The sequence below is a fragment of the Typha latifolia genome, chromosome 13, assembly GCF_019914945.1.
Source record: "Typha latifolia isolate L0001 chromosome 13, TyphaL0001v2, whole genome shotgun sequence".
In the NCBI taxonomy this organism is placed as follows: Eukaryota; Viridiplantae; Streptophyta; class Magnoliopsida; order Poales; family Typhaceae; genus Typha; species Typha latifolia.
The window spans coordinates 518,419-536,041 of record NC_133098.1 but is presented as its reverse complement, the minus strand read 5'-3'; the positions used below and the strand labels follow the sequence as shown (position 1 = coordinate 536,041).

Below are 17,623 nucleotides of genomic sequence, written 5' to 3'. Positions count from 1 at the left end.
ACCAGTTAATAAGGACGGATCATTAAACTAGTCTTTTTATTTATTTTTTATCCTGGAAACATTTTTTTATGAGAAGTAATAATTAATAAATTGTTTTTATTACTCTATTCGGCGAGTAGTTAAAATTGGCACTAGTAGAAGGGGGATTATGAATTAATTTAATTTATTTTAATAATATCTTTTGGAAATCAGGAAACTCCTACTAGAACTGTGGAAGACGAGCTAGCAGTGTTATTTAGCAAAATAAAAATTAGATTATTAGATCAATATTAAATAAAGCCCTCATCCAATGAACTCAACCCGAAGATGCTATGCAGGTGTAAAGCTTGAGGAGATCGAGGGGCACGTGGCCGAATATTCCCTACGGTGTACACTCTCTTGATCTGAAACGAGATAAACCCGGAGTCTAATTAGAAATCCACGTCAGTTCCCGTTTCAACTCGAGTCTAATACTCTAATTAGATAGCTGGCTTTGGCTTACGCCTTCACGCTCCCTCCGGAACGCAAATCCAATCGAACTGCTTTCTCCTCTCGATCTCCTCTTCCCGCTCTCGAATCCGCGAAGGCGATTTTGATTTCCATCTCTCTTTGCCAAGATGTCGTACGCTTACCTCTTCAAGTACATCATCATCGGAGATACAGGTAGCTTTTCTCTTCTGGATCTTATAAATGTTTGGTTCATTTAAGCTTTGTAGGATTCCGATCTAGGTATATAAGGAACAATGATGATGGGGTTCTAAGATTCAATCTATTTGTAGTATATATATATATATATATGTTTTTAATTTAGATTTTTGCTCTATTTAAGTTCTCAATCTTTTCACGTTTTGGGATCTTGCCTTTGGTTTTGGATGAAGATTGCTTTTCGAGTATGAATACTGATTCACCCCATTCAGATAGACAAGCCAAACTGTCAAAACAAAGGTTCCAAATTACAGAACCTGAACATCACTTCCTTACAAAGTACATCAAACTAGCAAGAAAAACACACACACACAAACAGTGCAAAGAACAGAAACAACAGATTTCCAGCCTCAGATCTTCTGGTTTACTAACTTCGTCCGCTTTTGAGCTTCAACATTTTTAGTCCCTGCCCAGCAAATGAACATAGCATTAATTTGGTGTAGCAAAGTGGTTGGAAAATGTTATAGTTTGTGTTTAACCAAATAGAGCAAATGCAAGCCGACCACTACATAACCTCCATCAACACTTCTTTTCCTTCCCCATCCCCTGACATTTACCAGCAATCCAAATGCCCACCAGGGTCTTGGGAATCACTAGAGTACTAACCCAGTATTCTTTAGCCATTATAACTACTTCCTTTGTGTGGGGACATCTCATGAAGAGATGAGCCATGCTCTCCTCTCTAGCACAAAAGATACAATTTGGATCCCGGGTCCAGTATCTCTTAATTAAATTGTCCTCGATGACAATTTTGTTGTTACAAGCTAGCGACAGGAACGCTTTAACTTTTAGTGACATATGAGTCTTCCACAATTCAGGAATAACCCTCAAAATTCTTGCCACATTGTTTAAAAATTTATATAATAAATACACTGTGTAACTTTCAGAATCATCAAAACACCACATATGGTCATCCCTCACATTTGTCTCAGAGTATAAGAATTATTGATGAAGTGAAACATCTGTTACTCCTCAACCTTTAGAGATTCATTCAATCCTCTTATATACGTAAGATGCCATCTCCCAAATGTTAGTCCAGAATTGAACAGTCCGCCCATCTCCCAACTTCCGCAAAAGATTGAATTCATCTTTTTGCATTCTATTTAATATCTGTTACAAATTATTTGTGCCCACAACTGACTTGGGGAGTTCAGTAATTTCCACCACCACTTCGCAACCAGAGCATTGCGTTAGATTAATTCTTTGTAACTTTAGTTTTTGTATGTTATATAATCATGTTGGTCTTGGTTTGTTGTTGTTTAATCAGGAGTGGGGAAATCGTGTCTTCTTTTGCAATTTACTGACAAGCGATTTCAGCCCGTTCACGATTTGACGATAGGTGTTGAATTCGGGGCTAGAATGATTACGATCGACAACAAGCCCATAAAGTTGCAGATATGGGATACGGTTAGTTTATATGTTCCAAACATTCTATTGGAATAGCTGTTTAGATACCATTTTCAGATTGATTTTTTTGTCAGAAAACTAGTATTTCGATACCATTTTCATTGTTTTGTCATTTGGAGTTACACTAGGTACTTTTGTCATGACATAGCCTTCCTACTTTGTAGGAGAGTTGTAGTTTTGAAGTAGAATGACATTGAACAATGTCATTTATCGGAACATCTAACCAACTTCTTTTTATCGAAAAAAATATGGAAGTCTGAAGTGTCGAATCTATTCAAAAGATAAACAAAATATATGTCACGCAGAGCATGCAGACTCATAATGTGATGCGGCATTGTATTCATTGGATTAATTGATTAGCTGGAGGCTCCTGGAGCACATGACTTGGTAGTAGTTTACATGTGTATGTTTCAGCCAATTCTCAGCTACACAGTGCATCTGTGCAGTGTAACCTTTATAGAACAGAGGGGTCTACAAGGAAAGAGTTGAAGGCATAAGAAAAGATATCATAGTCCTTGTATTGATGAGGGAGGGACATTACAGAAAATAAAGTTGATTGGCAAAGAAGGATGCGCCTATCCAACCTGAGTTGGCATTCATACTCATCATTAATGTTGCTGCTGTTGGTCCTGAAGTGATTGTAGTACTCCTATCAAAGATCTCTTTACTCTTTCTATGGTTCATTAATTGATTTTGTCAGGTTGCAAGAGTTCAGTAGTAATCAATTATCTGAAAGGATGGAAGCAAATATGGAGTCTCAGCTATTTGTTATTTCATATTTGTGCCTTTAAGTAGATTAATCAGTTTAAATCTCATTATTTGTATTGGATGAAAAACATTGTTTCCTCCACATTGATAGGTCAGCGATGTGGTCGTAATAATAGATAGTCCTGAATGCTGTTTGCTAACAAAGAATTACAGCCAGTTGATCTATCTTTCACATTTTCTGAACCTACTGCATGAAATATTCCTCCTTGACCACTAATATGTTCCATCCGATGCATGTTTTTTTAACAATTCAGGCTGGCCAAGAATCCTTCCGATCTATTACTAGATCGTACTATCGTGGGGCTGCTGGTGCACTTCTAGTTTATGATATCACCAGGTATATATTTAACCTGCAGATAATTGCTACCTATTGTGATTTTACAGATTACTCGGAAAAAAGTTCAGGCAAGCATAAATTTATTGTTTACATTCTTTTTGTTCCCAAGGTGTGTTAATTTTTTTGGTTCTTTTTTAAATGACTTGCAGGAGGGAGACATTTAATCATCTCGCAAGCTGGCTAGAAGATGCAAGGCAGCATGCAAATGCTAATATGACCATAATGCTAATTGGAAACAAAAGTGATCTTGCGCACAGGCGAGCTGTCAGTGCTGAGGAAGGGGAACAGTTTGCTAAAGAACACGGTCTAATCTTTATGGAGGCCTCTGCCAAAACTGCACAGAATGTGGAGGAGGTGAGAGCGGCTTGTTATAACTATTGAGGAATGAATCCTTTCTCCGTTTTATCTGATTCTTTTTTATATTATTCTCCAGGCTTTCATCAGCACTGCAGCGACAATATACAAGAAAATCCAGGATGGTGTGTTTGATGTGTCTAATGAGGTTAATATCTAATCCTCTTCCCATGTCCATATTCTTCAAATTATCCTTCCATTTGATCGTATATCTAGTCGACTATATTGGAACTGAATATTAATGTTCCACATCAAGCAATTCTGCCGTTTTCTCTGTTGTGTTTTTTTCCCTTAGAATGGTACGCGTAGGATATCGAGGACCATGCATTTAGAATCTAGACACAAGATGAAAGCCTAGTAGGACATAAGGAAATAATGATGAAATAAAGAATCTGTGGAGACAAATATTATTGTAAAATTAAGAAAATCCCAAGTTCCATCATCTTAGGCAGGTTCTCCCCTGTAGATGAACACCAACGGGATTGGATTTGTGCACGACACTCTCTCGCAGTTTTTTCGCAGCATGCTCCTTCAGCAGATGTAACTTTGCTTTGTGTATGTCCCTGCACTTGTGTATTGTTACTCGTGGACAGTGTGATTGTATCACCACATATTATTACAACATATACCTGGCTCAGCTACTAATTTTTGGGTATTATGATAGAGAGATCTCTTGTATTAGAGCCCTTAGTCATACAAGGTATACTTAACAATCATGCCTTCTTCTTAAGATGTCACTATGGATGCATAGAGTTGGAACGACCAAATGTGTTATCGGATCCATTTTCCTCATTCCTCTTTAATGATGAAACTTTTGTATAATTTCCTGTGCCGGGTGATGTGAATACATCAGTTCTAAACTTTCATTTGCTGCTCGTCGATGGAGATTCCAATTTACTCCTAAAACTAACCTTGTGGGCTTTGCTCTCACGCAGTCCTACGGAATCAAAGTTGGATACGGAGGAATCCCTGGGCCATCAGGAGGAAGAGATGGCTCCTCCTCTCAAGCCGGTGGCTGTTGCAGTTGATCTTTTCTATACCGTAATGGATCTTGTAATCGATATTTCTTATATATATATATATATATATATATATATATATATATATATATAATCTTCTTCTTCTTCTTCGTATGGTAGCGATTGGTTTCTTTCAACCAAATGTGCAGTTTGGTTGTCGGTAAATATTGTGGTTTCTGCAAGTATATTAGAAACCCCTTTTATTATATCATTTTAATTGTTTATGTTTCATTACTTCCACCATCTTGGCGGGTGCTTTATTTGATCTGATGCACGTATTTTTATTTTTTTCGCTCACACTGAGGTGATGTAGCATGAGTTTTTTTTTTCTTTATTCTTTTGTTGTGGCTTATATCTAAAGTTAAACATGATTTTATTAATGATATATTGTATAATGCAAGGGAAGGGCCAAAGGGCGTCAAGAATTAAATAAAATAAATAAACAACTGCAGCTGTCAAATACTCAAAATGCAGCCAGTCCAGCTACGTTTCCTTTTCTTCTTCTTCTTCTTCTTTTTTTTTTTTTATAAATTTTTACCTACATATTCACAAAAATTAGAAAAAGAAACTCTCCTGTGAAATTAATGGTTCCACAAGGGTCGTCGATTTCCAACTAAAAAGATCCTCTACCGCCGTCGCATCCACCCTACCAGCACTGGTCGGTCTCCCACCTCCGCGATCCAAACCCCAGCACCTCCCGATCGAACCCAAACCTTCCGATCGAGACATCATACCGCGCCCTCGCCGCCGGATCCGCCAACGTCTCGTACGCCCTCCGGATCTCGAGGAACTCCTCCGTCCCAACACCGTCGCCGTCTCCGGCGCCGGATCCGGACGCCGCCACGTCGGGGTGGACCCGCTTCGCCATCGCCCGGTAAGCCGCCTTGATCTCCCTCGCCGTTGCCGTCTCTCTTACTTCCAGCACCTCGTAGAGGCTCCTCCCTCTGACTCCCGCGGGCGCCGCCGCTACTCGCACAGCCGCCGCGACGCCGAAGCGGCGGCGGAAGGCGACGGATCGCACGGACGGCATGCGGAGGGAAGAGAATCCGGCTAGTGTTAGGGCTCCCGCCATCTAGATTCTAGAATAGAAGAAAAGAACAAGGAGAAGGATTCTTATTAGGTTTAGGATTAGGGAATCGCTCCACTATCTTTGAAGAGAAAAAGGGGTAGCACTCGTATACAATAGTAAAATGGAAAAGGGAAAGGGGATTTATATAGAAAGTGCAAGAAGACGATGGGCGCCTACCTTGGCGCGCGGGTAAACCGGTTGCTCCATACTTCAACTTATTATGCGGGAAATAGATCTCCGCCGTCCGTAGAAGATCACGTAAATGGCTCGGCTCGGTTCGGCTTAGCTCCGAGCTGAAGCCAGCTGTAATACTACAAAAGCCAGGAAGCCGCCACGTAGGATCCGAGCTGGCAATTCAAGGCGAATTGCCTAAATTGGTGATAGGGAGGATTGGACCCAGAGGCTATCGAGCCCACTGGTTTCGTGATGTTAGGCACACCGGATTAGCCAATGCAGGGGGTGGATTTGTACTAATTATACACCTAAATTGTCCCTAAAGTAACATCCCAATGACATTAGAACTAGTTGATTAGTACGTGACAATGACTCTTAGCTTTATAGCTTCTTGTTTTGGGGCCATAAATAAAATAAATAAATAAAAAACTTCTAGATGGTTAGATGTGAATTGATTAGATACACTTCTACACTTGGATTGAAGGTTAGATATACAAATCAAGGGACGTGGATGGTCCACTGCTTGTGACTTTAAGTAGCTCTCGCGGCTTTCTCGGGTAAGACTTAATCCAAGTCCAGTGTGGAATTTAGAAAGGTCAGGCTTAATTTTGTGGAACAAGGTTTCTGTTGCAACATAGAATGGATTGTTCTTTAACCATTAGCGTTTATTATTTTTATTTTTAACTTTCTTTTTGCATAGATTTAGAGGCGGCCCAGTTGACATGGCAACTCGGTTTGATCCACAAAGTCAACTTTGGGTGCCCCTAGTTTCTCCCCATGTCATTTGTGAAAATTTTCTCCCTCTTTATTTTATTTTTTAAACTATGACTCCGAGAAATCTATCCTTTTTTCTTTGCTTGGACGGCCCATAGTCTATTATGGTAGGAACCAATTAGATCCTTGCGAGAGTGCGTAGTGTAATAGATTTTACTTTAATTAGACAATAATGGAAAGCTGAAGCCAGCTCGGAGCCGACAAGCCGACAAAATTCTTCTAGAAGACCTCTGCCCTGCTGTCGATGTCATCTCCTCCTTTATATTTCGCTCCTTCCATAAATTTCATATGGAGCAAATTGAAGCTAATCATGAGATGCCAGATATTGCGTTTGTATGAAGTTCCTGCATGGAGGTTGCAGACGATCTATCCTTTTGTGACCCGGAAGACGATGAGTCTGCCACGTAGCATTTAGCTCATTAATTTTGGAGAATCCCGACTTTCGACGGTAATAGGATTTGAAACGAAATATTTAGATATGCAAATTTAACTTTAAATTTTCTAAGCCTACTTAGAAATGGAGGTACTGTTAGTTTATTTCACGAGTGACCAAATTTAATCACGTCTATGATACTATTTGGGGTTTTCTTATCTATTTTAATTAAATAAAATTAAAATTTTCAGGATCACTATTGTAGCACAGTAATAGAATCATACCCATCTGACAGTAGAAATCACAGCCAGCTCTTATGTCTTAGATTACAGGCTTTATCAACAATAAAATATATGTATATATATATATATATATATATATATATAGTTGATAGTATCAAAAATACTTTTTAATACTTTGAAGCACATAATTAAAAGCACGAGCAATTCCAAGAAGCATAACACTATCTAAATAGGTTTTCTATCCTACGTGTATAGACAAAAAAATATAGACTTATAGTCCGGACTCTGTAAAGCGTCTTGCTGCTGGTTTCAATTAAAAAAAAAAAGAAAAGAATAGATAGTTTTGTATCCTTCTAGAAGCGTCTAGATTAAGTTGGTATCAAGTGGAGTGTAGGAGGCGTACACGTGTCATTAGTGTTGGGATGTCATCTTCTCTCCTCACTGTTGTCTTATGCTAAGCAAGTGACAAAGATCTTCTAGAAGGTTGCCACGTTGCCGTGCTACTAGTGATACGTTTTATATACTGAAATGGGCCCAGAAAAAGAGAAGAAAAGTGGTCAGCACTTTTTATTGTGGTTTTGGAGTTATCTCTCTTGGATTGTATTATTATATTAACACTTTTAGCTAAAATGTCACTGCTAATGCTTGCTTTCTACAACGACAGGCACGTTCAAATATCTTATTAACTTCTTAACATTCTTTCTTCTTAAAGTTGTTAAAATTTTCATGTGTGTCTCAACCACGAGACCTTTTCGACTTGGGGATCAGTGTTATCATTGGGATCCCATTTAGGATCCTAGTTGTCGGGTTTGGATTTAAATCTAATTAGCGGATCCGATAAGATTCGACTCTTTGCTACCTCAAGAAGGCAACAGGATGTGCTAGAGGCTACTTTCTGTGGGCTGCAAAGAGGCTATTGAAACAGTCGCCTTTAGTGTTGTCTGATGGAGATTGAAAGAAATGTAGAGCTTCTTGGCTGGCCCATTTGGTGCTATCAAGGAGACATTGCAACTAGGACCTGTGTGACATTTTCCTGCCCTAAAAGATTGATGCATATCAACCATAGACATTTGCGTGGACCCATCTGTTTTGTTATTTGGTGCAATGTGCTAATTCAAAGAGATCCAATCCAATCCAATCATGGAAATGGCTTTAAATTCCCATGAACAAAGGCTTTGCTATGTCAATGCCCCAAACGCATCAGTCAGATAGATAACCCTGCGATTTTCACAAGCTTGTTGTTTTGTGAGAAATCATATGTGGATGCAGAAAATGCAAACTTGCACTTAATCTAGTAGTAAAAAAAAGTAAGAAATAGACAAGTATTGCAGTTTGTAAGCAGTAATATTATCCTACATCTCCTATTGTTGTATACATTTAGGAATAATTTGGCTTTCATACACAGGTGAAACTTGAAAGAAAGTAGTGATAAAAACTAAAAGCCAGAGTAGGAACTACAAAAGACATTTGAAGTAGACAAGAGCCTTTCTCAAGTAGACAAGAACATTGTCACGACTCCAAGTGCGAGCAGCCTACTTCGTACATATAACCGTATACTGCAGAGTGGACGGTGGAGACAGTTAATGACTGCGGCCACGACCACGGCCCAGTCCCCGACCAAGAGGTCTCCCTGGTTTCAAGGCAAAGAAATAGATGAGACGACCTACAATATAAAAATGACCAATAACCTACAGAACAAATTGCATGAATGTAAATACATGCCTGCAGCTGCCTTCTTCGGCTTGACCTTAGGGGTTTCTTCTACCAGTAAATTCTCAAGGTTTAAGCTGTCAGGAAGGATGTAGTATCTGATGTTGTTACCTCTCACACTTAGGTGGTCAAGGTTGACAGGATATTTTTCCCCTCAACGTTAGCTTTACTGTCTTCAGATGTGTATTCATACTAATATTCACTCCTGCAAGAAGCAGAGAAGCATCGGTTTACAAGCCCTTAATTTAAATCATCCATGCAAAATTGTGTTTAAAACATTTGAAAATTTTAGCTGTTACACATCAATCAAGTGTTTAGAATAGCTAGAACTTATCGTATGGCCAATATTGTGATTAAAATAGTGTTTACGCATCATCCAAGTGTTTAAACATGAAATAGTGTTTAAAATACCTAGGACTTATAATATGGCCAATCAAAAAATCACATGGTAAATAAGAATCTGGTGTCTTGAAAATAGATCACAAGGATTTCAAAACATGGTTGTGATAGATTGGCATTATGGTCATATAATAAATAACTCTCAGGTTGTGAGCTTGCTTAATTCTCTTGCTTATGTGGAAACATTTGTAACAGCAATGCTAACAAGAGTTTACCAGGTAAAGTTGCCAGCATAACATCATAATTTGGTCATGCTCTTCTCTCAAGTTTATTGCCAAAAACTAATGATTATATCTTAGAAATAAGCATAAGCTTGTGTAAAACTAAAGTCCCAAAGCTAAAGAACATGAAAAGCCACATCCAGCATGTTCCTTACAAAGCCAAAAGTATGGCAACCCGCCATCTTTCTTAGACACAATACGACTTGCAAACGAAAATGAGACATCTCGTCATAGCGATCACATTCTGAAAACTTTTATCACAAGATTCTGGATGCATCTTGCCTAAAATAATGTCTTCAAATCTTTATGTAATACTTTCTCAAATAACATTGATATCAGTATATTTTCTTTTACATAGGATCATATCAGAAATTAGCTCTGACACCTAAAGCCAGACATAATATCTTCCATTAGACTTGGGCTCTTCCCAAGCATAAAAGTATAACAGACTGTAGATTCCCACTTTGCAAGAGCTTAATACAAGTATATAACCAATAAGATAGCCACTAGACAACAAGTTGGAGAAAACATTTGCAGGCCCCTTGTGTTAAATTGACTCTGGTCATATTAGTCAAAATTTGACAGGAACGAATAATGAGTTAAATCAAAATTATGCATTGACTAATGAAGTTCGCATCCAACCATAGCGTAACATAAATTGGTCCAAGGTCAACAGGCATCACCTAATTCATATCCAAAGTCCACTTTGTTACACATGAAACACCAGCAAAAAGAAGTCAAAAACTAATCTTACAATATCATACCTCTTTTAAATTTTAATCATACATCTCTCTTCACACTTCTGTGAAAAAAAAGAAGTTTCATCTAAACCAGAGTCTGCTTGCCAAGTGACTTTGTTTTTGAAGTCACTACTAGTTACTATAGATCCTTCAATTTTATACAACTCTAAATTTCTGATGGTTCCCATAAATATTAGATACATTATTCCAAGTTCTGTTCAAAATCCAAAACTTAACATAATAATTGGTCATTCCAATCTGGACTCAAAAATGAAAGTGACGAATGGAATGATCGCACAAAGAAAGAAATGGCATAAAAGGGGAATCTTAAAACCCGATCATAAGAAAAGAAGGCTCAAAACCTGGATCTTTACAAAATAATGATAAAAAAATAGAATGCACACCAAAAGAAGAACTAGAAACCAGCGGAGAGAGGAGAGATCTACCTGTGATAGTTCCGCGGACGATGGTGCCGTTATTGAACTCGATCGTCACAGTTTCGTTATTTAGCTTCATCAAGAACCTAACATTTCCCCATAAAAGAACACAAATCCGAGATTAGAACAAGAAACAATGGCAAAGAGAGGAAGAGAAGAAGGAGATGCAACCTGACGAGCTTCATCTTGGAGATTGGAGTGGTGCGGAGAGGAATGGGAGCTAGGTTTCCGAAGAGAGAGCCGGGAGCAACGAAGCGGCAGCGGAAGCGGAAGCGGGAAATAAAACCAATCCTATTTTGGAACTCTTTGCATATCACCGCCTACATTAGTATTATAGGAAAAAGAAAAAGTTAAATACAATATTTTTTTTTCATCGTATACTTATGCTTAATTTTAATAATATTAAAAAAAAATCCTTTCTTCTGCGTAATTGTAGAACAGACCCTTCCTTTTCTTCTTATTATGTCAGTTCCCAAAGCAACCACCTCCTCCATGAAGTAAGCAATAATTCTTCCAAACAGCAACTCTACAATTTCTTATTTCAGGACAAATTAAGGTTGCTTGTAAGCGTTGGTATTCCACTATCAGCAAATTCCGTGACTTTTCGGACGCGTGTCAGCCCTCCTCCATGCGTCATCATGTAATTTCGACACTCCACAGGAGTAAAAGTGCAAAAGCGCCAACCGTTTCTAGCTAATTACATGTGAATAAAAACAAGAAGAGAAATAGTAGTACCCATATAAACCAAAACGCCCCGTATAGAAAAGCTCTAGAGGCGTTAAGCATGGAGGAGGAGGAGGAGGAGGAGAACAACGAGGTGACGTGGTAGAAAACGCGTGCCGAGTCGTTGGGACGGTTCACGGTTCGCGTGTCGTACGAGCTCACGCTTTTTTAAGCTCGTCTCGTACGTATATATCAACCCAATCCAACCTCCCCTTTTTCCTTCCCTTTAGATCACAGAGTAGAAGAGAGAATAGAGATACAAGAGACGCAGATCAAAGGTAAGAACCCGAATAAATCTAATTTCGTATTGTGTTCCGATAACAGTTAATAAGGGAGTTATTCGTGCACAGTTTGCGAGGCAATGGAACGCGAGAACAAGAAGCGAGCAAGGGAAGCCGAGCTGGCGGAGGAGGAGACGAACGCCAAGAAGCGCGACGTAGCGGCCGTTACCTCCCAGGAGGAGGTTTCGGGCGCGTGGCGGCCACCGGGAGTGTTCGACTTCCCGTGGGAGAAAGGCGAGGGGTCCGGAACGTTCCTGCACGGATCCGTCGGCTGGGACCTCCTCCACGTCTTCTTCTCCTCCCTGGTGGACGGCAGATCCGCCGCCATCGGCGTCCCGGGTGCCCGCCTCTCGTTGCCGACCACGAGACCCCTCGCGGTCCTTGATGACGCTTCCCTGCCGTCCGATGCGGAAGCGGACGGCGTGGATTGCATCTGGAGCACCTTCCTTCGTGACCCGCTGTTTGTCGTCTGTAGCAACTTGTAAAGAAAAAAAAAAAAAAAAATTGAAAGCAGCTGAGAAGAGGTTATGTTTTTGTAGTTTTTATTAAACCCTTGTGGTGATGATTAATTAGAAAAGGTGTTCTTTTAGAGGTATTTTATAGAAATTTTATGCATTTCTATGTTCAATTAGAGAGAATATAATTCTTAATAATACTAATCAAATTACTTGGTTCGGCTCTAATCTCAAAGCGTAGCTACCACGTCCATGTGTCGTAGAGAAGATGGATTAGATTGCCACGTAGTCTTTTACGCTATCGAGTCCCGCCATTACTCTTTTATAAATCAACCAACAGCTCTCTATTCAGCTCTATTTCCTCTGGTTCCCACCAAAGAGATAAAAAGAGTCTCGAGATCGAGAGAGAAAGAGAGAGGTAGTTGGGATCTCCTTGCGTTGTTCTTCCCAAGGTGGTTTCTTGATTTGGAATTGGAGCGGAGAAGAAGAAGAAGAAGAAGAAGAAGAAGAAGAAGCTAAAGAGGCGAGGATGAGGTGGAGGACGATTCTTCTTGCGTTGCTCCTGGCCTCGGCTCTTGCATTGATCGTTCTCTATACCGGTAGCCTCGTGGGCTTCTCCGATTCTATTCGTAAGTCCACATTCCAGTCCGAAGAGAAGAATCCGAGTGAACGTGAGCTATCTTGGCCGGTAGTTATCGCTTACTTTTTGATTCCTTTTGGCAGGAAGGGATCGTTTCTGTAAAGCCTTTTCGAATCCGGTAATACACACTCCCCCATTCCGCGTCTAATTCTATTCTCTCTTGCTGTTCCTTTTAAAATCGCGAGTAAATTTTACGATTTCTTCGACCTCTCAGAGCTCAAGAAATAGGATGATTTCTATTTCTTTGCGTTTTCCTTTGCATTCTTGACCTGCGTACTTGTATTTGATGTGTGAATCCTATATAGGAGTCTTCAGATGCGCGGAAAGAATGGCATTGCCGTCACTTCTCAGCTCCGAGGAAGATCAAAGGTAAAGAGGTTCTTTGTACCAGTCCCAAAAGATTAGGGCTAAAGATACTTAGATTTCAGTAGTATATTAGTGGTAGATACATGGGAAAAGATTAGAGAAAGAAGTTGATCACGGAATCTCTTATGTAGAGTCTCGATTCCAATGCTCCGAAAGAGATGGCTTCGGAGAAGAGAACATGGAAGTGCAATCTGCAGGTCGCAAGAGGCAGCTGCTATCAGCTAGGAAATCAAGGACACTAATTCGAGGAGAGAAGACTGAGGTGCGAATGATGAAGCCTGAACATGCATCTCCTTTGTGGAAACAGGTGAGTTGAGCCAACTAAGTATGATATGATTCTTGTAAGGAAATTTAGCTTCCTTCCGAATTGGAATCTCTTGGTTGTTCTTGCGAACTGTATAATTCTTGGATTATTCTTCCTCGGAAGATTGCTTCATGGAGTGTTCAAATCAATCCCTCGAATGCTGCATTAATTCTCTTTAACAGTAGCAGTTTATGTCATGGCTAATTTGCTTAGTTTCTTTCCCTTTTATTCTTTTTCAGCAAATTGATAACGTAAAGCCATCGAAACAAATGCCTGCTGGTAGAAACAGCAGCTATACCAAGATTCACCCGGATGCTACAGTGCGGCTTCTTAAGGACCAGTTGAGTAAGGCAGACATTTATCTTGGCCTTGTACTGAGGGGAAACAATTCCGACTTCATCAAGGAGCTTCGGGCAAGCAAAAGGGATGTTCAGAAAGTACTTGGTGATGCCAAAAAGGACTCAGAATTACCAGAAGAGTATGTTCTAATTACCATATGGATTACGACTACTATAGCTTTAGTGTACATGATTCTAGTGATTACTTTTATTGTCATCCCTTATATTGCTTCTTTGGCGCTGTCCTATCTATCCAGTGTCTATGAGAAACTTATGGAGATGAAACAAATTTTGGACAAGGGGATGCAAATTAATCGAAACTGCAGGACTGTTACCAGGAATCTGCGTGTGATGTATCATATCAATAAGGGAGAACGCCATGATCAAGATAAACAGACAGAATATTTACAACAGCTAGCAGCTGAGACTCTTCCAATGTGCCTCCACTGTCTTCCCCTGCGACTTACAGCTGAGTACTATTCCTCAGGCTTCAGTAAAAGGCAGCTCCCATATCAAGAAAGACTGGAAGATCCTACTCTTTACCACTATGCAGTGATATCAGATAATGTCTTAGCCGCAGGAGTGGTTGTGAACTCTACTGTTCTTCATGCTGAAGTAAGCTACATGCCGACTCCTATCAATGTTAGGATGCAATACAATTATACTTCTGGTGCATGTCTTATTAATGTGATGTCCTCTATGTTCTTGCAGAATCCTCAGGACCATGTGTTCCACATAATTACTGATAAGCTTAACTATGCTGCGATGAGAATGTGGTTTTTAGCTAATCCTCCAGGGAAAGCAGCCATCCAAATTCAGAACATCGATGAATTCACATGGCTGAATTCGAGTTATAGTCCAGTTCTGAAGCAGCTTGAATCTGAATCCGCAATCGATTACTACTTTAGGAATCGTCGTGACAACTCATCAAAAGCCTTGAAGTTCCGGAATCCAAAATACCTATCTATCCTTAATCATATTCGGTTTTATCTGCCCAAGATGTTCCCGAAGCTTAACAAGGTTCTCTTCTTAGATGATGATATTGTTGTTCAGAAGGACCTTACAGCTCTTTGGTCCATTGATCTCAAAGGGATGGTTAATGGCGCAGTCGAGACTTGTGGTAAAACATTCCACAGGTTTGACAAGTACCTCAACTTCTCAAATCCTCTTATCGCCAACAATTTTGACCCTCAGGGCTGCGCCTGGGCTTATGGAATGAATGTGTTTGATCTGGCCGAATGGAGAAGGCAGAACATAACCGATGACTATCACTATTGGCAGATGATGGTAATACACTTCTTACTCCTAAAATTTACGACTAATGTTTCTCTTATTTGTCTATGCAATCCTCTTTCCATGTAAATGCTGGGCATGTTATGTTTTAATTCAACTAGTTGTATACTGATTCTTATGGACAAGGAGGTATCCATGAAAAAGCCTATTACCAGCAGGAGTTACTCTATGAGCCAAGAAGGTCTACAAAGCTTCTCTTTATGTTTTCTCAAGGTCACGATTGTCAAACTAAATATGAATGTGATTTTACAGCCAATTTTTTTTAATCGGATTAATGTCTAGATGTACCATGAATGACTCTGGATGGTGCATATTTGCCATTACCTTACTGTTTAATTATATTATTATAGTTCAATGAAGCAGAATGCACTTCCTCCAATTTGAGTCTTTAGCACGTAAATTGTATTGCTTGTGTTGAACCTTACCTTGGTGTCTAATGTCTGCAGAACAAAGATAGGCTCTTATGGGATTTGGGCACTCTTCCAGTTGGTCTGTTAACATTTTGGAAACGAACCATGCCCATCGATCGCTCATGGCATCTGTTGGGTCTTGGGTACCAATCAGATGTTAACCAGGAGAATATCGAAAGGGCCGGTGTCATACATTACAATGGCAATGCCAAGCCTTGGTTGGAGATTGGCTCTCCCATGTTTCGCCACTACTGGTCCAAGTTTGTTGATTCTGATCAAGTTTATCTACGGGACTGCAACATTAGATCCTTAACAAGTTGATGGTACCTCATTCATTCTGTCCCAGACCAATTCTTTGTAAGAACTAGAAAATTAAGCTGGCTAGATCCATCATTCTTGTAATATTTTTTTCTTTTTTCTGTTTTTGCTCTGCAAATGTGCAGAGCTATTGTACATTACTCAGGAAAAGATGTAGAATGAACACACTTCTTTTAGCAGATGGAATCAAGTAACGTCTCCTGTTGAACTGCATGCAGCTATGTTTTTCCGAGATTTCCTTTGTCTAGATGATCAAGTGATCTCAATCCAGATCAGAACGCATCCAGTCTAAGCAACTGCAGGAATTTGGAATCTTTGTCAGTGCCAATCATGTAGATAGTCATGCATGGTGAGGTAACCGAGGTACGTGCATGCTCAGAGAAGGACGTGAGGAAAGCAATCTGAAAAAGGGTCCTCCATGAAATTATAGTCCTTTCCCTCTCTTTTTACCCCTCTACTTGGTAGCCCCCTCGTCCTTCATCCATCATCGAAGGCATTCATCTTTGTCGGCCAATGAATCTCATGTATCTATGGATACACCACTAGATTTATGACAAATAACATTGAGATCCTCTTCACTGCAATCATTGATGAGCCTATAAATGCCCACTTCTGTTTCCATGGGAGAGACAGAAGTGAGAGAGAGTGAGAGAGAGAGAGAGAGAGAGAGAGAGAGAGAAGAGAGATATGGTGAGGATTATCGAAGCTCTTAATAATGGTGACGGTGGTGGTGATGACAAGGGCATTGTTTACCATATGCAGGCAAGCTTGTTGTTGCTTTGCATGGCTGTAGCATCCATAGTGATCATATCTATGGCCATTTTTGCCTGCGGCGATGATGCATCCAGTGAAGGTTCCGGAAGAAGACACGGTATTAACCCTGCGATTAGCGACGGCGGCGGGGGCGATCGCTAATCCCCTTACAGCGTTCTGTATTAGTAAGGACAATGTATTATGAATTGAGGTATTATGTACTAAATCAAGATTGAGTTCTGCAATAATAACTAGCAGACGGCGTTGGTTTGTTGTTAAGATGTGATTAGTGTTCTCAAAGTATTTCTATTTCTTTGCAGTACTGATGTTTTTCCTTTCTTCGCGTCAAAAAGAAAAAAAAACATGCTAAGGAAGAAAACCGTAGGAATATAGAATTAAATTTGATAAAATTCCAGCTTAATGACAATTAAAGTCCATAGGAATTGGGGGAGCTGCACAAATGATAATAAAATTTTAATGACAAACTACTGGTTGTCTAACTTTAGGGAAAGTAACCAATGGGAGGCTGCAGCAAATCGTGGTTGCATATACAATGCCAACAGACTAGGTCGTAGGCAATCCGTAGACAGGCTCTTAGTGGAGCCCCAATCATAAATTAGTTAACCAACCAACTCTAGTCAAGTACTACCGGCCAATCTCTGTGTAATGTTAGCTATAAGCTCACCAAAATATTAGTGGATCGGCTGCAAGGGTTGCTCCCCCAAGGTTGGGCCGGAACAGGTGGCACTTGTGGCCGGCCGGGCTATCGTGGATAATACTATAGCAACTCAAGAGGTGGCCCATTCTATGGCAAATAACCAAGGAGCTTCGTCGGTGATGATGCTCAAGTTGGACATGGAAAAGATTTACGACCGTGACAAGTGGGATGTTGTCATGCATATGTTGTCCTACATGGGCTTTTCAGCGCTGTGGTGCTCATAGGTCAGAGCATGTATCACTTCTCCAACTTTTGCTTTCCTTATCAACGATGTGCTGTCGTCATGGGTGAAGCCTTACCGACGGCTCCGACAGGG

General features: G+C 40.1%; 3 protein-coding genes, 1 long non-coding RNA gene and 1 pseudogene across 4 annotated transcripts; 3 read left to right on the top strand and 2 right to left on the bottom strand.

Moving 5' to 3' along the window:
* Positions 1 to 420: 420 nt before the first annotated feature.
* Positions 421 to 4,775, top strand: LOC140799521 (ras-related protein RABB1c-like). The gene is made up of 6 exons (XM_073153861.1): positions 421 to 642; positions 1,952 to 2,091; positions 3,114 to 3,196; positions 3,346 to 3,550; positions 3,630 to 3,698; positions 4,486 to 4,775. The coding sequence occupies exons 1-6, from the start codon at positions 597 to 599 to the stop codon at positions 4,576 to 4,578; spliced, it is 636 nt and encodes a 211-aa protein (XP_073009962.1). The 5' UTR covers positions 421 to 596; the 3' UTR covers positions 4,579 to 4,775.
* A 254-nt stretch (positions 4,776 to 5,029) lies between these two features.
* Positions 5,030 to 5,768, bottom strand: LOC140799522 (chaperone protein dnaJ 11, chloroplastic-like). The gene has a single exon (XM_073153862.1). It carries the CDS (start codon positions 5,639 to 5,641, stop codon positions 5,216 to 5,218), a length of 426 nt encoding a protein of 141 aa, XP_073009963.1. The 5' UTR covers positions 5,642 to 5,768; the 3' UTR covers positions 5,030 to 5,215.
* A 2,780-nt stretch (positions 5,769 to 8,548) lies between these two features.
* Positions 8,549 to 10,988, bottom strand: LOC140800232 (small nuclear ribonucleoprotein SmD1b-like; annotated as a pseudogene).
* A 491-nt stretch (positions 10,989 to 11,479) lies between these two features.
* LOC140800104 (uncharacterized) lies at positions 11,480 to 12,307 on the top strand. The gene is made up of 2 exons (XR_012111143.1): positions 11,480 to 11,709; positions 11,782 to 12,307. It is a non-coding gene; the product is annotated as an uncharacterized lncRNA (long non-coding RNA).
* Positions 12,308 to 13,351: 1,044 nt separating this feature from the next.
* LOC140800126 (probable galacturonosyltransferase 4) lies at positions 13,352 to 15,839 on the top strand. The gene is made up of 5 exons (XM_073154790.1): positions 13,352 to 13,480; positions 13,717 to 13,955; positions 14,073 to 14,430; positions 14,527 to 15,102; positions 15,555 to 15,839. The coding sequence occupies exons 1-5, from the start codon at positions 13,352 to 13,354 to the stop codon at positions 15,837 to 15,839; spliced, it is 1,587 nt and encodes a 528-aa protein (XP_073010891.1).
* Positions 15,840 to 17,623: the final 1,784 nt, after the last annotated feature.